We start from the raw sequence: 22595 nt of genomic DNA on the forward strand, positions 1-22595 counted from the left end.
AAAAAAAAAAAAAAAAAAAGGAATGAAATTGGGTCGTCTGCAGAGACGTGGATGGACTTAAAGAGTGTCATACAGAGTGAAGTAAGTCACAAAGAGAAAAAAAATATCGTATTAACACATATATGTGGAATCTAGAAAAATGGTAGAGATGATCTTTTTTTTTTTTTTTTTTTAAATAAATTTATTTATTTATTTTTGGCTGCTTTGGTTCTTCGTTGCTGTGTGCGGCCGTCTCTAGCTGCAGCGAGCAGGGGTTACTCTCCGTTGTGGTGCATGGGCTTCTCACTGCAGTGGCTTCTCTTGTTGCGGAGCACGGGCTTTAGGTGCACAAGCTTCAGTAGTTGTGGCACGTGGGCTCCGTAGTTGTGGTGCACGGGCTTAGTTACTCCGCGGCATATGGGCTCTTCCCAGACCAGGGCTTGAACCCATGTCCCCTGCACTGGCAAGCGGACTCTTTAACCACTGCACCACCAGGGAAGCCCGATACAGATGATCTTATTTGCAAAGTAGAAACAGAGACACAGACATAGAGAACAAACGTATGGATACCAAGGGGGAAAGGGGGTTGGGTGGGATGAATTGGAAGATTAGGACTGACATATACACACTATTGATACTATGTATAAAATAGATTACTAATGAGAAACTACTGTTTAGCACAGGGAACTCTACTCAATGCTCTTTGGTGACCTAAATGGGAAGGAAATCCAAAAGAGGGGATATATGTGTACATATAGCTGATTCACTTTGCTGTACAGCAGAAACTAAAACATTGTAAAGCAACTATACTCCAGTGAAAATTTTAAAAACACTCCTTTCTTTTCCAATTACATATCTGCATGAGACAACAGATTGAATGCAGATGCAGATGTGTGAGAATTACAGCTGTCTTCTAAGTCAGAGATTTGCAAAAATGTAAAACAGTGCCACTCACTATTTTTTTTTTTGCCTTGTAAACTATAGTTATCTTTTCATAAAGATAGGTTCTTTTTTTTTAAACATCTTTATTGGAGTATACTTGCTTTAAAATGGTGTGTCAGCCTCTGCTTAAAGATAGGTTCTTTATGATAACCTGTAATGGGCTTTAATGTTATTTTTAAATGACTCAATCAATAAATATTAAAAATTTTTTTAAATATATAATCCTTATGCCAAAGGAAAAAAAAGTTATATCATTACTTACGTGAGAGCCTTTAAAGTGCAGAAAGAGAACTGGCTTCTTCCCATCAAAAAGAAAAAAATTGGGCGGGGGGGGGGCGGGTAATCAGGACTCCTCTGGGCATCACTGCATAGTTTTCAAATTTAAATAACATACTTTCATCCAAAGGTCCACTTTAAAAATTGGATTTTTAAAATATATGCTTTATTGTTTACCAAAGAACTCAGTAGGGCAAAATAAATAGAAAAACCCAAAGCGTGTAGTACCTGATTATAAGACCTCATTACAGATAACTGCAACACTCATGAATCCATTGGTCTTCTCTGTGGTGCTTCAGGCCTAGGTTACATCTGTCTAGAGACACAAATTCCCCCACAGGAAAGGGAAGTAGGACAGAATATACGAACTTGCCCCAGAGCCAGCTCAGCTAACAAGTCTCACTCAATTTTGTGCTTCCTGAAAAATAACATTTTATAACTGCACTATTCAATAAAGTAACCACTAGACACATATGGTTATTAAAATTAAAACTAATTAAAATTTTAAAATTCAGGTGCACTAGTCACATTTCAAGTGCCACATGTGGCTATTAACTGTCACTGAAGAAAGTTTCATTAGATGGTCCTAGTCTAGAGCAGTGTGAGAAAGGCCATCAGTAATCCGTGTCTTCAGGCCTATGGAACCACTCTGCTATAAACTCCTGAAATAATAATTTCTATTAAAATTGTGAAGTCCTGTGGGACTAGAAGTGATGGATAGAAATAAGCTAAATTTGTGTGTCCTATAGTAATCTTGCAAAGAGCATGGAGGGATACCCTTCACATTATCCATCTCAAATCAGTAACTATTCACATAGGTGACATCCCTTAGGGCCTTAAAATGCCTTTACAAACTTATATTGAAAAAGAAAAAAAAACTGAGCTCCCATTTTGGTTTTTTGAGGGGAAAAAAAAAACACAAAGGAAAATATAAAAGGCTGACAGCACTAAATAGTGGCAAAGATGTGATGCCGTTTCTTATAAGGTTAACATGACCCAGCAGATCTACCCCTAGGTTTTCAGCAAAGAGAAATGAAAACATACAGCCACACGACTACTGGTACACAAACGGTCACAGCAACTTTATTCATAATAGTCAAAAGCTGAAATAACACGAAGATCTACCAACAGTTGAATGGATAAACAAATTGTGGCACAGCCATACAATGGAACACTACCCAGCAATTAAAAAGAAACCACCTACTGATATATGCAACAACATGAGTAAACCTCAAAAACATAATGCCAAGTAAAGCCAGATGCTTATATAATATAGGATGAACTCTTTTTTGCATCACCTTGTAATTACATGAAATCATAGAAGAAGCAAAATTAATCTAGAGTAACAACCACACACACACAATCAGTGATTGCCTGGGGCCGGGGTGAAATGAACAGCAGAAAAGCATGAAGTAATTTTTTGAGATAACAGAAATGTTCTATATCTTGATTGTATTTTATTGTATATAGGTTATACCTCAATAAAGTTGAGAAGTGATGGTCTGATTTTTTAATGGCTGGGCAATCACCAATAATTCCCATGTAAAGACAGTATAAATGTTCAAACAAGAAAACATAGTTTAGGTACAAGGTACATACACACATGCAACAAAGACCTAGACCTTGGTATATCTGTACTCAGGTAGGCCTACTGGAAAAGAGAGCCAACTAGGTCTGCAGAACAGATTCAGTTCTCCCCTCAACCAGTCCTCATCCAAGCTGTAGGAATAAACAGAACTAGGAGAATGGCCAGATCTACCTCTAAAGGCCAGTCTAAGGTTGCTGACCATATTGGCCTGCTAGTCCTGGGCACAGGATGTAAAAAGAGGAAGTATAACCTACATCTCCTGGCATGAATGTCCCATACTAACCATCAGATTGGCAATTCTTCCTCCTGAGAAAAGTAAGATTGTTTGTTTTCCCTGTAATAACTCTTCCACTAAGACGCAAGGGAATTTGATCTAAAGTTCTGCTCTCCCTATGGGCAGGAATGGAAACAGGAGGACATAGGAATAAATGCACAACCACCCAAACATACACAAGAGAATTAAATGAGTATTCTTATTTACTTGATATAGAGTAAATAATAAATCTCAGCTATTATTATGACCATCATAGAGATATTCAGTAAAGAATTATTTGTAATAGAAAAAAAAATCAGTCTAAAGCTAAATAAATGCCGTGAATAGGCGCATGGTTAAAAGTATCACAACTATGCAGCCATTTAAAAGGTCAAGGTACCTCTGTATGTACTGACAAGGGAAATGTCCACAATATAGAATTAAGTTTTAAAAAAGAAATAAAATAGCATGTAGAGTAAGTTTTTAATAAAAGATACACACTAGTTACCACTGAGGTGAAACAAGAAGGTATAAATGAAACACCTTTGCTTTTCACAATTCTGAATGGTTGGAACTGTTTTTTACAATAAATTGTTTTTTACAATAAATAACCCTTATGTTAGGAAAATAATTTTAAATATAGAGAACTTTTATGTACAAAGTTTTCCTCTACAGGATTACTTTAACGGTGATGAATTAGAAGCAAACTAAAAGTCCTATTTCAAAGTGATGGTCAATGAAAACTAAAACATATCCACTTAATTAAATATCATATCCTCATAATATTCAAATCACAGGATAGTATATGTATACATGTATATATATACATATATATATATATTTCACTTTATAGTTTTATTTTTTTAAGTATAGCAAAGAAATTAAATAAAAACACACCAGGGCTTCCCTGGTGGCGCAGTGGTTGAGAGTCCGCCTGCCGATCCAGGGGACGCCAGTTCGTGCCCCGGTCTGGGAGGATCCCACATGCCGCGGAGCGGCTAGGGCCGTGAGCCATGGCCACTGAGCCTACGCGTCCGGAGCCTGTGCTCCGAAACGGGAGAGGCCACAACAGTGAGAGGCCCGCGTACCGCAAAAATAAATAAATTAATTAAAAATAAAAACACACCAAAATGTAAAAAACAATTGTGATTGGACAGTGGGACTATGAGTGATTTATTTTCTTCCTTTCTGCATTTTCCAAGTTAAAAAATATAGATAGCTGCTATTTTACTACCCAAATTAAAATTTTTGTATTAAAGTTAATTGATGGTATATTTCATTTCAGACCTCTGTTTCTGCATAGACAGTGATGACCTCACACATTAGGAAAATAACTGGAAGGACATGCTTAATAAAAGGACACTGTCATTATTCATGAAATGTAAGACATGGTCTCATAATTTGCTTATGTGTGTTTTTTCTTCATAATTAAACCATGTAGGTTAAATCTAATTCTCTTTGACTACAGTGTGGCAAAGATTTTTGTATATAAATTAAGAAAACATACTTTTTAATAAACTCTGTAAGAAATTACAAGATATGGTCTGAAACACAGAATCTTTTGATAGATATACAAAGAGTTAAAATTTTATTTATACTGGGCAGATTAACCAATGACTATCAAAATGAACACCAAGTCATAAGCCAGTTAACTAAATCCTTGGCTCTGTGGATAAATAATTTCCTCTCCAAGACTGCATTAACTTGGGAAAGTTCATTAATGCCTCAAAATACATTACTTAAAATTTGGAGAAGTACCTAGTACAACAGTTAGCACATAATAGACACTCAATAAATATTTGTGGAATTAAAAAATTGGTAGGGCTTCCCTGGTGGCGCATTGGTTGAGAGTCCGCCTGCCGATGCAGGGGACACAGGTTCGTGCCCCGGTCTGGGAAGATCCCACATGCCGCAGAGCGGCTGGGCCCGTGAGCCATGGCCGCTGGGCCTGCGCGTCCGGAGCCTGTGCTCCGCAACGGGAGAGGCCACAACAGTGAGAGGCCCGCGTACCGCAAAAAAAAAAAAAAAAAAAAAGAATATCCAAGTAAATGTAGAGATATATGATGTCATTCTATGCAATGACTCAATACTGTAAGGATATCATCAACTCCAAATTAACCTATAAACTTAATGTAATTATAAGAAAATCCAGTGGGACTTCAGCAAATTCAATCTAAACTGTAACTGGCAAAGTTTTATACATGTAACAGGCAAAATGAGAAGGGAACAAAATTTTTTTTTAATTTGTGAAAGTAGCCAAGAAAAATTTCACAAAGAATGAGACTGGCCCTACTAGACATCAAAACATGCCGTACACAGTAATTAAAACAATTTAGTGGAATTCCGTGGTAGTCCAGTGGTTAGGCTCCACGCTTTCACTGCCGAGGGCCAGGGTTCAATCCCTGGTTGGGGAACTAAGATCCCGTGGCCAAAAAAAACTAAAATTAAATAAAGTAAAACAATGTATTGTAGTCTTAGTACAGAAACAGACAGTTCAATGGAGTAGAACAAACAATCCAGATATAGAACCAGGTGAGAACTTAGGTGAGATTTAGAATCAGTAGAGGAAAGCTGAACTATTCAATAAATGGCACTGAGGTGAATGATTATCCACTTGGTGGCTGGACTGCAGGAGTGTCAATAATAATAGCTAATGTGTCTTGAGAGCTTATTACACACCAGGCGCTGTTTTAAAAGCTTTACACACCTGCAAACACCCGGCCCTCGCTCTAGCTAACATTTTTGTTTTCTCATAGGAAAATTACTTCTCTCTAAATGATTTTTAAAATATGACTCATTCTGAATTTTGTATACTTAGAAGATAAAAAATCTAATTTTAAAGTGAATAAACTAAAGATTGTGTGTTTTAATCCTATAGCTACCTCTAATTTGATTCAAGCTCGTACTGTAGCTCCATTTGGTCACATTCAAGGATCACAGCATTCTATTCTTAACCTTACAGAAGCATCTTAAGGCACATATCTCAAATGTATAAGGAGGTAGAATCCCTCATCTGTAGGTTTGATGGCAACCCGCCTATCCAGCCTTTGGTCTTTCGCCTCTTGGGTCACTGACAGTAAGCCTCTCTCATTCCAGAGGAAGGTCCACACCCCTCATAGTGACTTAAAAAGCAAAAGTTCCTTAATTCTCTTACCTCAAATTATCAACCTTTCCCTCTTCACTTTACAACCAAATTTCTCAAGTCTCCCTTCCTTGCCTCCCATCTTCTCATCCTCTGGCAATCTTCTTTGAAATCCTCTCCAGCAACTACTTTACTGCAATGGCTCTTCCAAGTCACCAATGCCTTTCTAATTGAGAAATTCAGTGGTATCTCCCTCTCCTCAGTATTCATTTTAATTTGTTTCTCTGGCTGTCCTAACATCATCATTATCCTTTCAATTCATTCAAATTCACAATTTCAAGGTCATTCTCCCCTTCACCATCCAATCCACTCACGCACGTGTACACACACACACAAATTGGGGCCAAGACCTATTAATTTTACTTCTGCTCTGTAACTTGCATTTGATTCCTCCCTTCCATCCTCACAACTGTTGATCTATTTCAGCCAACATCACCTCTCTCCTAAAAAAACTGCGATAACCTAATTGGTTTCCCTGACTCTAATTTCTCTTCTCCAATTCAATCTTCTGTCTGCCACCAGACATGACCTAAAACTAAAAATGTGATTCCTAAATAATAAAGCCCATGTATTGATACTTCATATTCCTAACTCCATACCTTTCTTTTATACTACCCCTTTTGCCTGAATTTCCTATTCCAAACCCCTTCCACCTATGGAATCTTACCCATCTTACAAAGCCAAGTCTATACAACTCTTTATTTGGTTCCTAGTAAGACTGGGTATCTCCCATATCTCTATTATTTGTGCTTCTCCAACAGTCTTATCACTACTTATCACCAGCTGCCTTAAACTACTTAGTTGGGTACCACTATTCTAAGCTCTGACATGCCTGTGCCACCCAGTATATGCAACGTTAGTTGAAGTGTTTATTAGCATTTTTTGAGATACACTTCTGCTATGGTTTGATGTTTGTCTTCCCAAAATCCATATGTTGACAACCTAATGCCCAAGGCTATGGTATTAGAAGGTGAGGCCTTTGGGAGGTGAGTAGGTCAAGAACCCTCATGAATGGAATTAGTACCTTTATAAAAGAGGGCCCAGAGAACTAGCTTGTCCCTTCCAGCAGGTGAGGATACAATGAGAAGTCTGTGACCCAGAAGAGGGCCCTCACTCAACCATGCTGGCACCCTGATCTTGGACTTCCAGTCTCTAAAACTGTGAGAAATAAATTTCTGTTGTTTATAAGCTACCCAGTCTCTGGTATTTTGTTACAGCAGCCCAAACAGACTAAGACAAGTTCATATAACATAAAATTCATCACTTTCAAGTGTACACTTCAGTGATTTTTAGTATATTCACTACATTGTGCAATTATCACCACTATCTAATTCCAGAACATTTCTAGCACTCCAGAAAGAAACCCTGTACCTATTAGCTATTTAATCCCCATTCTCCCCTCCCTCATCCCTTGGCAACCACTAATCTACATTCTATCTCTATGGATTTGCCTATTCTGAACATTTCATATAAATAGAATCATACAATCTGTCATCTTTGTGATTGCGTCTTTCAATTAGCATAATATTTTCAAGATCATCTATGTTGTAGCAAGTGACAGCACTCCATTCCTTTTTGTGATCATATTCCACTGTATGGATAACCCACATTTGTTTTATCTATTCATTAGCTGATGGACATTGGGTTATTTCCACGTTTTGGCTATTATGAATAATGCTATGAACATTCATGTACAAGTTTATGTATGAACATATATTTTCAACTCACTTGGTTATATAGCTAGGAGAATTGCTGGATCATTCTATGTTTAACTTTTTGAAGAACTGCCGAACTGTTTCCCACAATGGCTGCTCCATTTTACATTTCCACCAACAGTGTATGAGGGTCCCAAATTCTCTACACTGTCACCAACACTTTTTTTTTTTTTAACTATAGTCATCCTAGTGGGTGTGAGGTAGTATCCCATTGTGGGATTTGATTTATATTTCTCTAATGACTATGATGCTGAACATCTTTTCATGTGCTTATTGGTCATTTTCACATCTTTTTTGGAGAAATATCTATTCAAATCCTCTGCCCATTTTAAAATAGAGTTTCTTTTTACTGTTGAGTTATAACGGTTCTTTATACATTCTGGATACTACACCATTAACAGACATATGATTTATAAATATTTTCTCCCATTCTGTGGGTTGTCTCTTCACTTTCTTGATGCATGATAATTTTAAATTTTGATGAAGTCTAATTTATCTATTTTTCCCTTTGGTGCTTGTGCTTTTTGTGTCGTATCTTTTTTAAAAAATCACTGTTTAATGCAAGGTCATGCAGATTTTCACCTTTGTTTCCTTCTAAGAATTTTATAGATTTAGATCTTTGACCCATTCTGAGTTCATGTTTGTATGTGGTGTGAGGTAAGGGTCCAGGTTCACTCTTTTGCATGTAGATATCCAGTTGTCTCAGCATCACTTGTTAAAAAGACTATTCTTTCCCCACTGAATGGTCTCGGCCCTCTGTTGAAAATCAATTAACCATAAACGTATGGTTTTCTTCTGGACTCTCAATTCTATTCCACTGGTTTACATGACTATGTGACTATCCTTAGGCCAGTGCTATATCATCTTGATTACTGTACTTTATAATAAGTTTTGAAATCAGGAAGTGTATCCTCCAACTTTACTCTTCTTTTTCTTTTTCAAATTGTTGTGGCTAAAATGGCTTTGCAACTCCATATGAATTTTAGGATCAGCTTGTCCACTTCTGGGAACAAAGCAGTTGGAATTTTGAAAGAGGCTGCACTGAATTTATAGATCAATTTGGGGAGTATTCCGATCCATGAACAGATTTTCATCTACGTTTCCTTCTAAGAAGATGTCTTTCCATGTATTTAGATCTTTCATTTCTTTCAATGTGTTTTATAGTTTTCAGTGAACAAATCTTACAATTCTTTGGTTAAACTTAGTCATAGGCATTCTGTTCTTTTTGATGCTATTGTAAATGGAACTGTTTTCTTAATTTTATTTTCAAATTGTTCATTGCTAGTGTATAGAAATGCAACTGATTTTTGTACATTGATCTTGTATCCTGCAACTTTATGGGATTCATTTTTTAGCTCTACGTTTTTTTCTTGTAAATTCTTTCATCTGTATATAGATATAATTTTCTTTCTTTCTAATTTGAATGCCTTTTTTACTCTTTTACTTGCTTAACTGCCCTATCTAGAACCTCCAAAATAGTGCTCAATAGAAGTGTAAGACAGCAGACATCCTTATCTTGTTCCTGATCTTAAAGGGGAAGGCTTTCAGTGTTCACCAGTAAGTATGATGTTAGCTGAGGGTTACTGTGTTAGTTGAAATATATTTGTTGAACTGAATTTTGAGAGTGCCAACTCATAAGGTTGCTCTGAGAGTCTAACAAGAAAGGATCTGTGAAGGTGTTTTCAAAACTGTAAAATACCATTCGTTCAATTTAAGATATTCTTATTTAGTAACTTAGTGTTCTTACTCTGAAAAGTTTACTCCAAATGTTCTTAAAGAAATCAAAACAATATTTGTGAAGCTTTTTTTTTTTATTCCCAACATCCTGATGAAAGTTTGGCACCTACGTTCTTTTGAAGGGTGAAGAAGGAGAGAAGAATTTTTGGAGAAGGAATCAGAACAAGGATCCCAGGCCTTAGAGCCTCTCCCCAGTCCCAACCCCTAAGTCCCATATCTCTGGGCTCTTCCCTTAGCGAGACACAGGGCATTCAGGAAAGCAGAAAGTTAGAGATGCAAGACAGGCAAGAAGCAAGAGGCAGCATGGTACAGAAGGTAGAACACAAGTTTCAGTAGAAAAAGTTAGCTGTGATTTCAGTTGTTCAGAAAAAGAAAAAAAGAAAGAAAAAAAGTGAGATACCCGAAAATATTAGAAAGTCTACTAAATTTCACATCTTCAAAGCTGCAAAATCTATTGATTTACATCCATATTAATCTAAATTGCTGATGTTAATCTGAGTCACTATAATTAAACATGCTAATAATTCATGATGCAAGTGCCTGTAATACTGAGAGGTTTCTGTTTAATAAACTCAGCTTGATAGTATAAGAATAATATAATGGTATTATTTATATTTTTTGGTTATTTAGAAATAATTATTTATAAATAATTGAGTAAAATATTGGCTGTCGGAAGGCAAAAAGGAATTACTACCCTACTTTTGTTCAATGGAACAAATATTTAATGAATACCTATAATGTTCCAGGCACTGTGCTCTGTGCAGGAGATGTTCAATTAACAATGAAGTAGTGACTACTTTTTATATTTTTTGAATACTGAATAAAAATAAAATATTTATTAAAAACGTAAGATATAAAATACCAAGAAACAATCACCATGTTCCTACCGCCTAGTTTAAGGAAAAGAACATTACCACTTCTTTAAATCAACTTTTTATTAAAGAAAACATAGATACAGAAAAGTACACACATTGTGTTTGGCTCAAAGAATTTCTGCAAAGTGAACACACCCAGGGTAACCAACACCCAGTTAAAGAAAGAGAACATTACCAACATCCCATACTGCCCCCTCCTAATCACTAGCTCTTCACCCCCAACCACAGATAACTGCTATCTTGTTTCTACCACCAGAGATAGAAATCAGAGTTTAGCCTGTTGAAAACTTTATATAAATGGAATCATGTAGCTTGTATTATTTTGTGTGTGACTTCTACCCATCAATATTATGATTGTCAACACTCATCCATTTTGTTGCATGTAGCAATAGTTCATTTTCCTTGCTTTTTACAGTATATAATTATATGAATATACCACCATTATTTATCCATGAGTTGTTTCCAGTTTTTAATTATGAATACTGTCACTAATAACATTACATGTCTTTTGAATAATATATGTATGCATTTCAATTGGATAGCTATACTCCCACCCCCACTCCCACATACACCCACTCCAGAAGAACTGCTGGATCGCACGCATACATGCACACGTTCAGCCTTAGGGAATTTTGCCTAAGGTATACAAAGTGATGTTTTGATATAAGTATACCTTGTGTAATGATTACCACAACAAGCTAATAAACATATCCATCACCTCACAAAGTTACTTCTGTGTGTGTGTGTGTGGTAAGAACACTTAAGGTCTACTGTCTTAGCACACTTCTTTGGCGGCCCAGTGGTTAAGACTCCGCGCTTCCAACACAGGCAGCGCAGGTTCGATCCCTTGTCAGGAACTAAGACCCCACAAGCCACCCAGCACGGCCAAAAAAAAAAAAGAAAGAAAAAGAAAGATCTGCTGTCTTAGCAAATTTCAAGAATACAACATTTTTTAATTAACTATAATTACCATGCTATCTAGCATTGCAAATATTTTCCATGGAAAGGTCAGTCAAGGTACCTAATTCTCCATACTGCAGGAAATAACTTATGCTTTCTTAAACGTCTGAAATTGGATACAGGTGAAGAAGGTATTAAAGGAAAGGTAAGACAATAACGCTGAAATCTAGAAATAACAAGGTTGAGTATACCTTTGGAAGGAAATCTGGAGAAAAAAATCTCGAACAATTTGTTAAAGTAAATTGGAGAGCTCAAAATCCTAAGTCAATGGTCCTCAACTTTAGCATACAACATCTTCAGAACTGTTAAGGGATTGCAGGGGCCCCACCTCCAGTATTTCTAATTTAATCAACCTCTGTGGGGTAAGAGAATCTGCACTTTTAACAAGTTCTCAGGTGATGCTGATTAGCTGGTCTGCAGATTCCACTTTGGGAATCATTGCACTAAGAGAAATAAACTTCATAAAAACAGAAATAATGGCAGGTTCATTTCCTTCTACAATAGAAGAGAAGAAAATACGGAAAAGAGACTTCAATAATGCTCTTGGTCCATTTCATCCTTTAACTTGGTAAAACTTTATAGTTAAGTTTATTTTGATGCTTTATAAGTAGTAAATTGATTGGAAGTCTATATAAACAAAAAAGTTATCAGACTCAATATTTGCAGATCGAGAAAAGGACTGTATCGGAGGCCAGCAGCTATTTAAAGTTAGATCTATGCTATATTAATGATTTGGATAACAGAATAAACAACAGTATTCAATAATTGGCAGAGAACATAACATTAAAATCCAACTACAGACACTGTCCAAAATGATAATTTACTAAGGTATACAGAAATAAACATTCACCCATTCAACAATCATTTACTAAATAACACTTTCATGCCAGGCTTTGTTCTAAACAGTGGGATGTAAGTCTGCTATCATCTCAAAAAATTTTGTCAATATTATTCTCTAGGAGAAAAGTAACTAGGATAACTAAATCGTTTTAATCTCCGCACTCAGATGTTTTGTTGGAAGACCCAGAATTAGTGATAAGTTTTATTTTCATTGCTTGTCAAACCAAGTAAGAAAATGTTTGCTCATATGCCCATAACACTAAAAACACTTTACACTTTTAAAAAATCCACCAGCGATGGGAATTCCCTGGCGCTCCAGTGGTTAGGACTCTGCACTTTCACTGCCGAGGACCCGGGTTCAATTCCTCATGGGGGAACTAAGATCCCATAAGCCACTTGGCCAAAAATAAATAAATTAATAACAAATTAAAAAATAATAACCCATCAGTGAAATCCTAAAATTCTCTTTAATATTTAGTGGTTTTATAAAGAAGTGAATGTTGGATTTCAAAAATGACAACTTATTTCTTACTTTAATAATTTTCCTATTTTCTCCATTACCAAAGATCTACATAGCTAGTGCAAAATACATCAGAATTTTAGCACTTCATTCCGAATTTAGCAAAGGACCAAAACACCCTGCATTACTCATAAACAGCTAATGCTAATTCATCTGATTGCAAATCTATAGGGCATGAAGTTGCGATAAATTATTAGCACTTTTTGCTTAATGGCAAAAAAACAGGAAAGAAAGGAGGGAGGGAAGGATGGGGAGGGAGGGAGGGAAGGATGGGGAGGGAGGGAGGGAAGAAAATCAGCTTATCAGCTTCCTAGAGTAATTCAGCTAAATTTTATTGAAATGATCTTTGTATCTGCCCTTATAAAATACTATAAGGAAAAATGTAAATCAATGGCAAAAGATAAATATAAAATTTTTTTAAAGGAGGGATTAAGTTGCTCATAAACTTCATATGGAAAAGGGCAAGAAATGCCAAATGAAGAAAAATGAGGGGGACTAACACTACCAGATAGCAAGAATAATTTTAAAGCTATGGTAATTAAAACAGTGGTATTGGTGCACATACAGACAAACAGAATAATGAAACAGAATAGAGTCTAGACTTACAGTGGATATAAAACAGAGGTAGCATTACAAATCAGTGGGAAAAAGGATGGAGTCAATACATGACATTGGGACAACTGGTTATACATACAGAAAAGATAAAATTAGCTTCCTAATTCACACCAAACACAAAAATAAATTCCAGATGAATCAAACACCAAAACCTTTTAAAAGAAAATCTTTCTAATTTCAAAGTGGGAAACGATCTGTTTTAAAACATACAAGTACACTAATTATAGAGGTTTAAAAAAATGGGTAGTTATAACTAAAATAAAATTTAAATCTAAAACTCTGCAAACATGAAAAGATCACCACTGAACAGCCCAAAAGAAAAAAAATGGGCAAAGGACATGCAAACATAATTCACAGAAGAGGAAACTCCGAAGACCAATATGAAGAATGCTCAATCTCACTAGTAATCAGGAAAAAAATGCAAATTTAAACAATAATATTATTTTACCCCTATCATATTGTAAAAATTAAAATGTCTGCAACATTAAGTGCTGGAGAGGACATGAGTATCAGGTACTCATATACTGCTGGTAAGACTGCAAACTGTTACAACTAGGTAAAGATAAAGGTCACTGATCACCCAGCAATTCTATGTAGCTATTCTACATAGGGTACATGTCCACGTCTCTAGACATACATCTTGAAGAAACTGTTACACTCATATGTAAGGAGACATATACAAGAATGTGTGCACCAGGAGAAATAAAATTGAAAACCACCTAAATTGTCCTCTGATAAGAAAACAGATAATTGTGGTATATTTACAAAATAGAATACTACACAATAAACAGAATTAACTAGCTCTATGTAATTCCAACATGACTAAATCTCAATCACAATTTTAAATGAAAAAATGCACGCTGTAGAAGGAAATATACATTATGACACCACTATATACATTTTTAAAACACAAAAAACAATATATTAGTTATGGGCACAAACATACGTAGATGTGAACAGAAAGGATTTATACCAACTTTAGGGTAGTGGTTACTTCTGGAAAAGGTCAGTGGAATCAAGAAGGGATACAAAGGGGATTCAATTGAATCTATAAGGTTTTATTTCTAAAAGTTAAAAGATATAGAGCAAATTTCACAGTATGTAAACTTCCCTGGTGGTGCAGTGGTTAAGCATCCGCCTGCCAATGCAGGGGACATGGGTTCAATCCCTGGTCCGGGAAGATCCCACATACCGCGGAGCAACTAAGCCCAGGCGCCACAACTACTGAGCCTGCACTCTAGAGCCCGCGAGCCACAACTACTGAGCCCTCGTGCCATAACTATGGAAGCCCATGCGCCTAAAGCCTGTGCTCTGCAACAAGAGAAGCCACCACAATGAGAAGCACGTGCACCGCAACGAAGAATAGCCCCTGCTGGCCGCAACTAGAAAAAGCCCGCGCACAGCAACGAAGACCCAACCTAGCCAAAACTAAATAAATAAAACAAATAATTTTTTTATAAAAAGAAGGGATACAAAGGGGATTCAACTGGATCTATAAGGTTTTATTTCTAAAAGATACGAAGCAAGTATCACAATATGTAGACACAATCTGGATGATGGGCACATAGATATATGTATGTTATACTATTTTCTGTACTTTTCATCATGCTTGAAATCTCTTAAGGCGCATATGAATTATTCTTGTTTAAAGTGCATAGAGCTAGAAATAGTTATAGTCACACAAGGAATATTTAGTTTGCATCATAAAAAAATAAGTTGAAAATGAGTTTAAATCACTAGGAAATTGAAGGCAGTGTAAGGTAGGTCTCAGAGCCCATTCAAGGGCATTAATACTGAAGTAGGATAAAGGACCTCATTAAGAGATTTTAACCTATACACTATACCCAGAGTATGGACCCTTAAGAACAGCCTTATAGCAAGTGACTAATGTATTGCCAATGTAGCTGTTTCCAAGGATTCACTGCTCTAACAATTCAAGAATTTTCAATAGTAAAATAATATACTTTCACCTTACACCTTTGCACCCTTACTTAAATACCTGAAAAAAGAATACATCCATCTTAAGCATAAATTCCTCTGGGTTTCAGAAAGGAGCTAGTTGACAGTGCTTAAAGAGTTCAATTTTATTTTCTAAAATGTATTGCATTTGAACATACTTTATAAAATCTCCACTAGAGTGATACACAAAAGCAATAACTACTGCATACAAGATTGCAGAGAGCTGATATGTTCCGGACAGTAAAACTCTGATTTAGGAAATGGGACTACAAGACATTTTATATTATTTGTTTTGACTTGTGGTACTGCCCGTGAGCTGTCCCCCATCTAGGACTTGTGTTCCAATCTGAAGGTTGGTTATTTGGTAAAGATGTCATTCACCCATAAAAATGTTATAAATGGTTAGGTTTCTGGACTAGGTTACAAAAACTTTTTCAATATACTGATACTAAATATACTAGCCTGACCTAGACAAACAGCCAGATTAGGTAAAACTTACCTCTAACATCCTTCTAAACCCCTTTCAACAGCTAAGAGAGTTCCCTCTCTTAGATTCCTATTTAACATCATCTTACTCCTATTTCTTAAAACAAATTACCTCCACTAGATGTAAGAATTTATGAAGAAAACAATCCCTTGGTTTTATTTTCATTAATGTATGTGTATTTTCAGAAAGGGACTGCTAAATTTCCAGTAAGTGAGATTTCTGGCAATTTTAAAAGAGAGGGTACAAAAAAGTTCAGGCACTGTGGAAAGCCTATCTTCTTCTCTTTCCTTTTTCTTCAGGAGTGGGGTGACAGTGGTAGTCTAAGGGGTCTGGAAAGCAACACCAAACAGAGAAGCTTTACTAAGGAGCTTCTCCCTGCCTAGAGTCAGCTCTCCTCAGCTATTAAGGCTACATTTCAGATTCTTTCCTCTTCTTCTGATTCCCTGATTCCAGAGCAAATGCAGCACGAGAGTTCTGAAAGACGGTGTGGAGGCCTAGGGCAGTGGCAGCCATCTGTACGTGGAGGTCTTTTATAAATAAGAGTCTATAGTCAATGTAAGTAATAAGAATTATAACTTCAGAATCTGATTTATTACTAGCAAAAATTTAAAACAGCTGAGAAAAACCTATTACCTAATTGAATCTTTTGAAAGGCCAAAAGGAACCAGATACGTTTAAATTAATTGATCGTGTTATAAAATGTATCCAACTTGTCATTCCATATTTTTCTCTTATAATAAATACACTAAAACAATAATGACAAAAATTATTTTCTTTTAGGTTCTTTAGTTTTGAGATTAGGGGCTTCAAAGTATTTTAGGGATTAACCAATTTCTGATGACCTAGATGCTATATTGAATAACATCACACAGTTTATTCTTCAGTTTCCCAGATGGACTAAATATGATGCTTTCTTTTTTGGTCAGGAAAAGCAAAGGCCAAGATACACAGGTTACTAATGCTATCATCAGCAACACTGATACAAATCTTCAATTACAGAGTGAACATAAATACCATTTACAAGATGATGTCAGAATGCCAAAATTAACTAAACCAATCAAAAGCAGTAAAAACTCAAAATAGCTTTTCTCCCATAAAAAGAGAATTACAACAAGGCTGACTGTATTTGTTAAACATGGATAGGTAGTTGTTAGACAATTATGGCTATAGGAAGAAAAGATAAGGCCACTCAAGATGGGCCAAAGGTGCTTAAATTTTCCGAAAGATAGAAGGTAGTTTTTGAAAATTAAACTTTGACAGCAGGCTCTAATAAGTTCTAGGTAAGGTAAATCTACTCTCCTTTATACCCTTGCAACTAAGTTGATGAACTGACCTGAATTCAAATGCTAACGCTGCTTCTTGCTGGCTGTGAACCTGGCAAGTTACTAAGTCCCTCTCTCTGAGTAAAACAAAGTTAATACTACCTATCTTGCAGGGTGGTTTTGTCATGATTAAATGAGATACATTTGTAGCTAAGCAATGGTACCCAAAGCACTAACCCTAGGCCCCAGGCAGGTGCAAAGCACTGATGATAGTAAGTAAAAAACTAACATGGTCTCTGCTTTCATGGAAAGCAAAGTCTAGTGGTAGAGGCAATCACACTAATAAATTTTAAATGACAGACATAAATATCTAAGGAAAGGAATTCAGTTCTTCAGGAGCATATTAACAAAGGATCCTGACTTAGTGGGGGATCAGAACAGGCCTCCCTTGAGGAGCTGAGTGATCTATGAGTAAGAGGTAAATGGCTGGGAGCAGAACATCACAAAGAAAGGAAACGCACATGCAAAGACCCTGTGGTAAGAGGGTCAAGGAACTGAAAGGCATAACCTGAGCATAGAGAGTAAGGCAGTGAGTAGAGATGCAGGAGCAGAACCACAAAGGGCCTTCAAGGCCCAGTTAAGGATTTAGTCTTCTCCCAAAAGTAATGAGCTGTTACTGAGGGAGGGGTTTAAGTAGCAATGGGCACGGGAAGGAATAATCAATGTGGTGAATGGCATAAGGAGGCCACTTGGGAGCTTCCCAAAGTAGTCCAGGCCAGAAATGATAGTAGTTTGGGAAAAGGGGGTGGAAATGAAGTTGTAGAGAGGTTGACAGATTGGAGAGACTTTTAGGATGTTAAAATGACAGAACCCATGTGAGTAGTCCAGTGGGTGTTTTGGATACAGTTTAAAGCAGTAATGCCCAACCCGGATTCTTTGGTCCTAATAATTAATAATACCCTTTTCTGAGGGGGGAAACAGAACTCAGTGATGAATTTTCCTTGAGGGCAGAGGATATGGTAAGAGACAGAAGTATAAAGAATGACCCACTCCCCCCCTCCTCAGGTTTCCAGCTTATTATAAGTGGAATGCATTGTGATGCCATTCACTGAAATAAGAAACCCTGTAAAAATACTAATTAGGTGGGCTAAGACCATGGGTTTGAATTTGAACAAGTTGAGTTTGAGATGCCTTCATTTTAAATAGTCAGTGTGACATACTGATCTGAAACTTAAATGATAGTCAGCACCGGGAGTAAGATACTGAGAATCGTTGGCATCTAGATAGTAGTTGAAGCTGGGCTTAGAAGAGATTGCCTGGGGAGAAAACAGAGTGAGGAGACAGCCTTGAGGAATATCTGCACTGAATAACAGAGTAGAGGAGGGTGAGTCTGCAAAAGAGCAGTCTGACTAAAAACAGGAGGGAGGCTGAAGCCAAGGGAAGAGCATTTTCCATGAAGGAGGCAACGGTCAACAATGTCCAACGCTGTTGAGATATCAAGTAAGACAAGGAATGAAAAATGTCAGTTAAGTTTAGGGGCACGTTTCAGTGGGATGATAGGGCCAGAAATCAGGCTGCAGTGGGTTGAGGCGTGAGTAGGTGGCAAGCAAATGGGAGACAAATAAATGGAGACAAGATTTCTAGCTGTAAAGTGGGAAGAGAAAAGGTGACAGCTGTGGGAGTGGAGGGAGGGTTTACGATGGGAGAAGCCTGAGTTTGTTAAGAGGGAGCAGGTGAATATAGAGGAATGGGGCTCCTTAGAAGCGGGGGAAAGAGAATCTGAAGCACAGTTGGAGTAGCCATAGATAAAAGGAGAGGTTGCGGGGGAAAAGAAGAGAAAGAGGCCTAATTATATGACCTTTAAGGTCTCTTCTCACTCTAGAATCTCCCGACTTAACAATTTCCTTTAGGGAGAACATTTGCGTGTATGCATAATCTATGCAAATTTATTCAAATATTCCAGTAGAAATAAATCAGTCAAGCACATCCTTATCCCCTAATGACGCAGTTAACGTCCCCAGGTTTATGACCAGTGTAATCTCTGGGCAGGATCCATCCCTCTAAGAGGTTTTTGCTCAACGCACACTGCAGTACACCCCAGAACAGGCCTTATCTCCCCTCGCCAAACCCATACTACCCCGCGATCTCAGAGGCTAAAGGAGGAAGTAAAATTTTAAACCCTGAAACTACAACATATCCTGCTGCATTCGAAACGGCTGTCATTCATGAAAGGAAAACGCGACACTCCAAATCCATCCCCACTCCAAGCTCAAGGCATTTCTACCTGAGCCGGCAGTGACACGTCCCCCAGATGGCCGGGGTTCAACACTAAAAGTCATTTGCACCCCCTCCTCCTTTCTCAAGACCTTTTATTGTGAAGAACCAGAAATGGGTTCCTTCTGGTCCCTGTCACAGCCCTCGCCCCAATGCAGCGGACGGATCCCCCGCAGTTTTTCCAGAGGCGGCACCTAATAAGCCCTCGCAAGAGAGTGCGGAGAAACCCCTAGAGCCCTCAGACCGGCCTGGGACGGCCACGAGCCTGCCGCTAGCTTGAGAAGAGAGGGGGACAAGCCCCAAGGGATGTAAAGGGAGGATTAAGGGAGACCTAGGAGACCCGGGTAGCGAGGTGGTCTCCTCCCTCGAGCTTCTAACGGGGACGGAGTTTCTGAGGAGGGCTAATCCCCTGCCACCGCTCCCTCTTCCCAGCTTCTCTGGCCTTCCACCCCCCTCCACCGCCCCGTTTGCTCAGGCTCATTCCCCTCCCCTGGGGCTGTCTGAACCTCCAGTTGTCCGTGAGCCAGGCACCCCCGCCTCGAACCGCGGCTCCGCGAACCGTACTCACCCGGCCCGCCATCTTCGCGGACACGTCCGGCTCCGCAGCTGCAGCTCGGCGCTCTGACGAGCCCGCCCCCGCCGCGCGCGCGCTCGCTGCCCGCTCTCGCGCAGGCGCGCAGCCGTCTAGACGCCGCGCACGCGCCCCGCCGCCCCCGCCCTGCAGTGCACGCGCGGACTCGACGGCAGCCCGGGGCGGGCGGGGCGGTGGCGCCATTTTGAACGCGAGCTTCCGGGGCGGAGGGGCTTCTGGGTCTTTTACGTAATTGTCAGCTGCCGACTTTGTCCAGGGCTTCTTTTGCGAATCTCATCACAACTGGCCGTTTGCGCTGGACTTTATAGGAAGTATAGGACGTTGATGCTTTTAATCACTGAGCCCCTGCTTATCTCTGCCCTTTAATGGCCTTTTAACTTTATGCTTCCAGACTCACTTAAGTGTGAAAATGTACGTAAGAGCACCCAGTGCGGTTACTGGCCTTCGCCCCTGGGAAGATCAGTAATGTGTAGTTGGTTCTGAATTCAAATTCTGCGTGAATTCAGGCTTTTGTTTGTAGGCGGACGTGTTTCCTAGCTCCTGAAAGTGATGGGCCTTGGCATTTACATTTAGCTTATGTGTAGCCTGGAAAACTCAGGTTAAGATTTACTTCAGGGGCTTCCCTGGTGGCGTAGTGGTTGGGAGTCCGCCTGCCGATGCAGGGGATGCGGGTTCGTGCCCCGGTCCGGGAGAATCCCACATACCGCGGAGCGGCTTGGGCCCGTGAGACATGGCCGCTGGGCCTGCGTGTCCGGAGCCGGAGTCTGTGCTCCGCAGCGGGAGGGGCCGCAGCGGTGAGAGGCCCGTGTACCGCAAAAAAAAAAAAAGATTTTCCTCAAATGTGTAAGTGAATTGTGACTGTTTGTATATCTTTATATATTAGTTTATTATTAAATATATTTATTAATAAAGGTAATTTGTGTCTAACAACTTTTGTCAATTCCCAGTGTTCATTTCAGACAATATATACACGGTGGAATTTGAATAAACTGTGCCCTAAATTCGGCCTTTTTTTTTTTGACCTTGATGTTTCCTTTCTACCATACCATTTCCTCAGAATAGATAATAATAACAGCTCTCTACAAGAGGAGAGGTTCTCCCAAATAGGGTCTCTGATGATCTTATTGCTTCTACTATCTTATATTTCTCTTTATATTTACACAAGACAATAAAAAATGATCAGACGTGTTACCTTTTCAACAGTTAATTAGAAAAAAATAGTTTTTTCCAATATGAGCAAAGGAAAGAAAGAATTAGAAGAGCTGGGCAGGCTTTAGCGATTTAAAATGGAAAACTAATAACAATAAGTGACCTGAAGATGGGCAGGGGGACAGAAGAAAAAGGTAAGTTTCGTAAACTCTCACACTGTACCTGAGAACCAGAGTGTGCTGTTGGACAAATCAGATGTTAACTAAATCATCGATGGATCAGAGAGTTTATCAGGAAGGACAGGGAACTAGTTGAACTCTGATCTATTAACTTGGAAAAGCTATAAAAATAATTTAAATAGATTGGGGAGTTGGAAGATTCTCGTCCTTTTCCTTTCTCTGCCACTAACTCCCCACCTCCCTTCACCTCTCTGAGCCCCAGTTTCCTTACTTGGAAAGTGAGAGGTGTAATTTGATGAGCTTAACAGGTTGTCTTACATTTTTTGATACTTTGAATCTATAAATCAAGAGATTTTGCCCAAATAATTACCAGATCCAGAAGATGACATTGGCTCTCAGTACAATGATCTGACGTTATTTTCAAGGCCAGAGAATAAGCAAACGTATTTACCACTGCTTTGTTGTCTTGTTTTGCTAGGTAAACTAGATTGCAGGTGAAAATGTCTTCAATCTCTACACCGAGGAGTGTTTATCATGTAGGAAAGACAGGTTTGCTGAATGCTGGAGAGGTTCCACTGTGTCAGCTTACAAGCATATCTCTGCACGATAAGGGACTCTTTGTATCCTCTCACAAGTGGTATAAATTCATTAGAATCATGTACACAGCCCTCTGCAGGGTCTACCAAAGAAATCATAAGCAGACATGAGCTCCTGCCCTTGGGGTGCTTAGCAACCAGCTGGAGGGGAAACATTACCCCAGGTTGTCACATGCCTGTGCATCCCATCTGTGCCTTGCTCTAATATTCAAGGCTGTCTTAGAAAGAGAGTGGAACTGATTCTGTGTCACCTTCTGAGCAATCCTTGCAGTTATGGTTGATAACAAATATTTTTGCTGCCCCAAATTCATTCCCCTTTTTTTCTGGTCACAGCTACCCTGGTTCATGCAGCCTTGAAAGCATTGTCAGACCATGCACCCTGCCGTCCCCTGGCCTAGGAGGGAGCACAGAATCCAGGCTCAGTCAATCAGATGCTCTCTCTACCAAGCAACTACAATCTGGACCATCCTGAGGAAGAAAGACAGAAAATAGCAAGAGCTGATTTACCCCAATGGTGATATTCTGAAAAGACCATCCACTAATTATCTAGACCTGGAATTTACCTGATTTCTGTCTTTGGCAAAATCTGGTTGTCTCTCTTTGTCTTGATTTCTGTGACTTAATCAGTCTTTCCTTTCCTCAAAAAACAAAAAGC

At 38.6% G+C, this 22595-nt stretch overlaps 1 protein-coding gene across 2 annotated transcripts in view; it reads right to left on the minus strand.

Annotated features, from left to right (window-relative positions):
• NSF (N-ethylmaleimide sensitive factor, vesicle fusing ATPase) overlaps nt 1-20124 on the minus strand; it is a 157916-nt gene extending 137792 nt beyond the window's left edge. Inside the window, exon 1 of one of the 2 annotated variants that reach the window (XM_029211233.1) lies at nt 19993-20051. In XM_029211233.1, coding sequence (XP_029067066.1) covers nt 19993-20004 — 12 coding nt within the window. In that variant the 5' untranslated portion in view covers nt 20005-20051. Of the gene's footprint in view, nt 1-19992 lie in introns of both variants that reach the window. The other variant, XM_029211234.1, reaches the window with a different exon arrangement.
• Between the last annotated feature and the right edge of the window lie 2471 nt (nt 20125-22595).

This window comes from Monodon monoceros, unplaced genomic scaffold (assembly GCF_005190385.1).
Source record: "Monodon monoceros isolate NGI ecotype Baffin Bay Population unplaced genomic scaffold, NGI_Narwhal_1 Super_Scaffold_9, whole genome shotgun sequence".
NCBI classification, from domain to species: Eukaryota; Metazoa; Chordata; class Mammalia; order Artiodactyla; family Monodontidae; genus Monodon; species Monodon monoceros.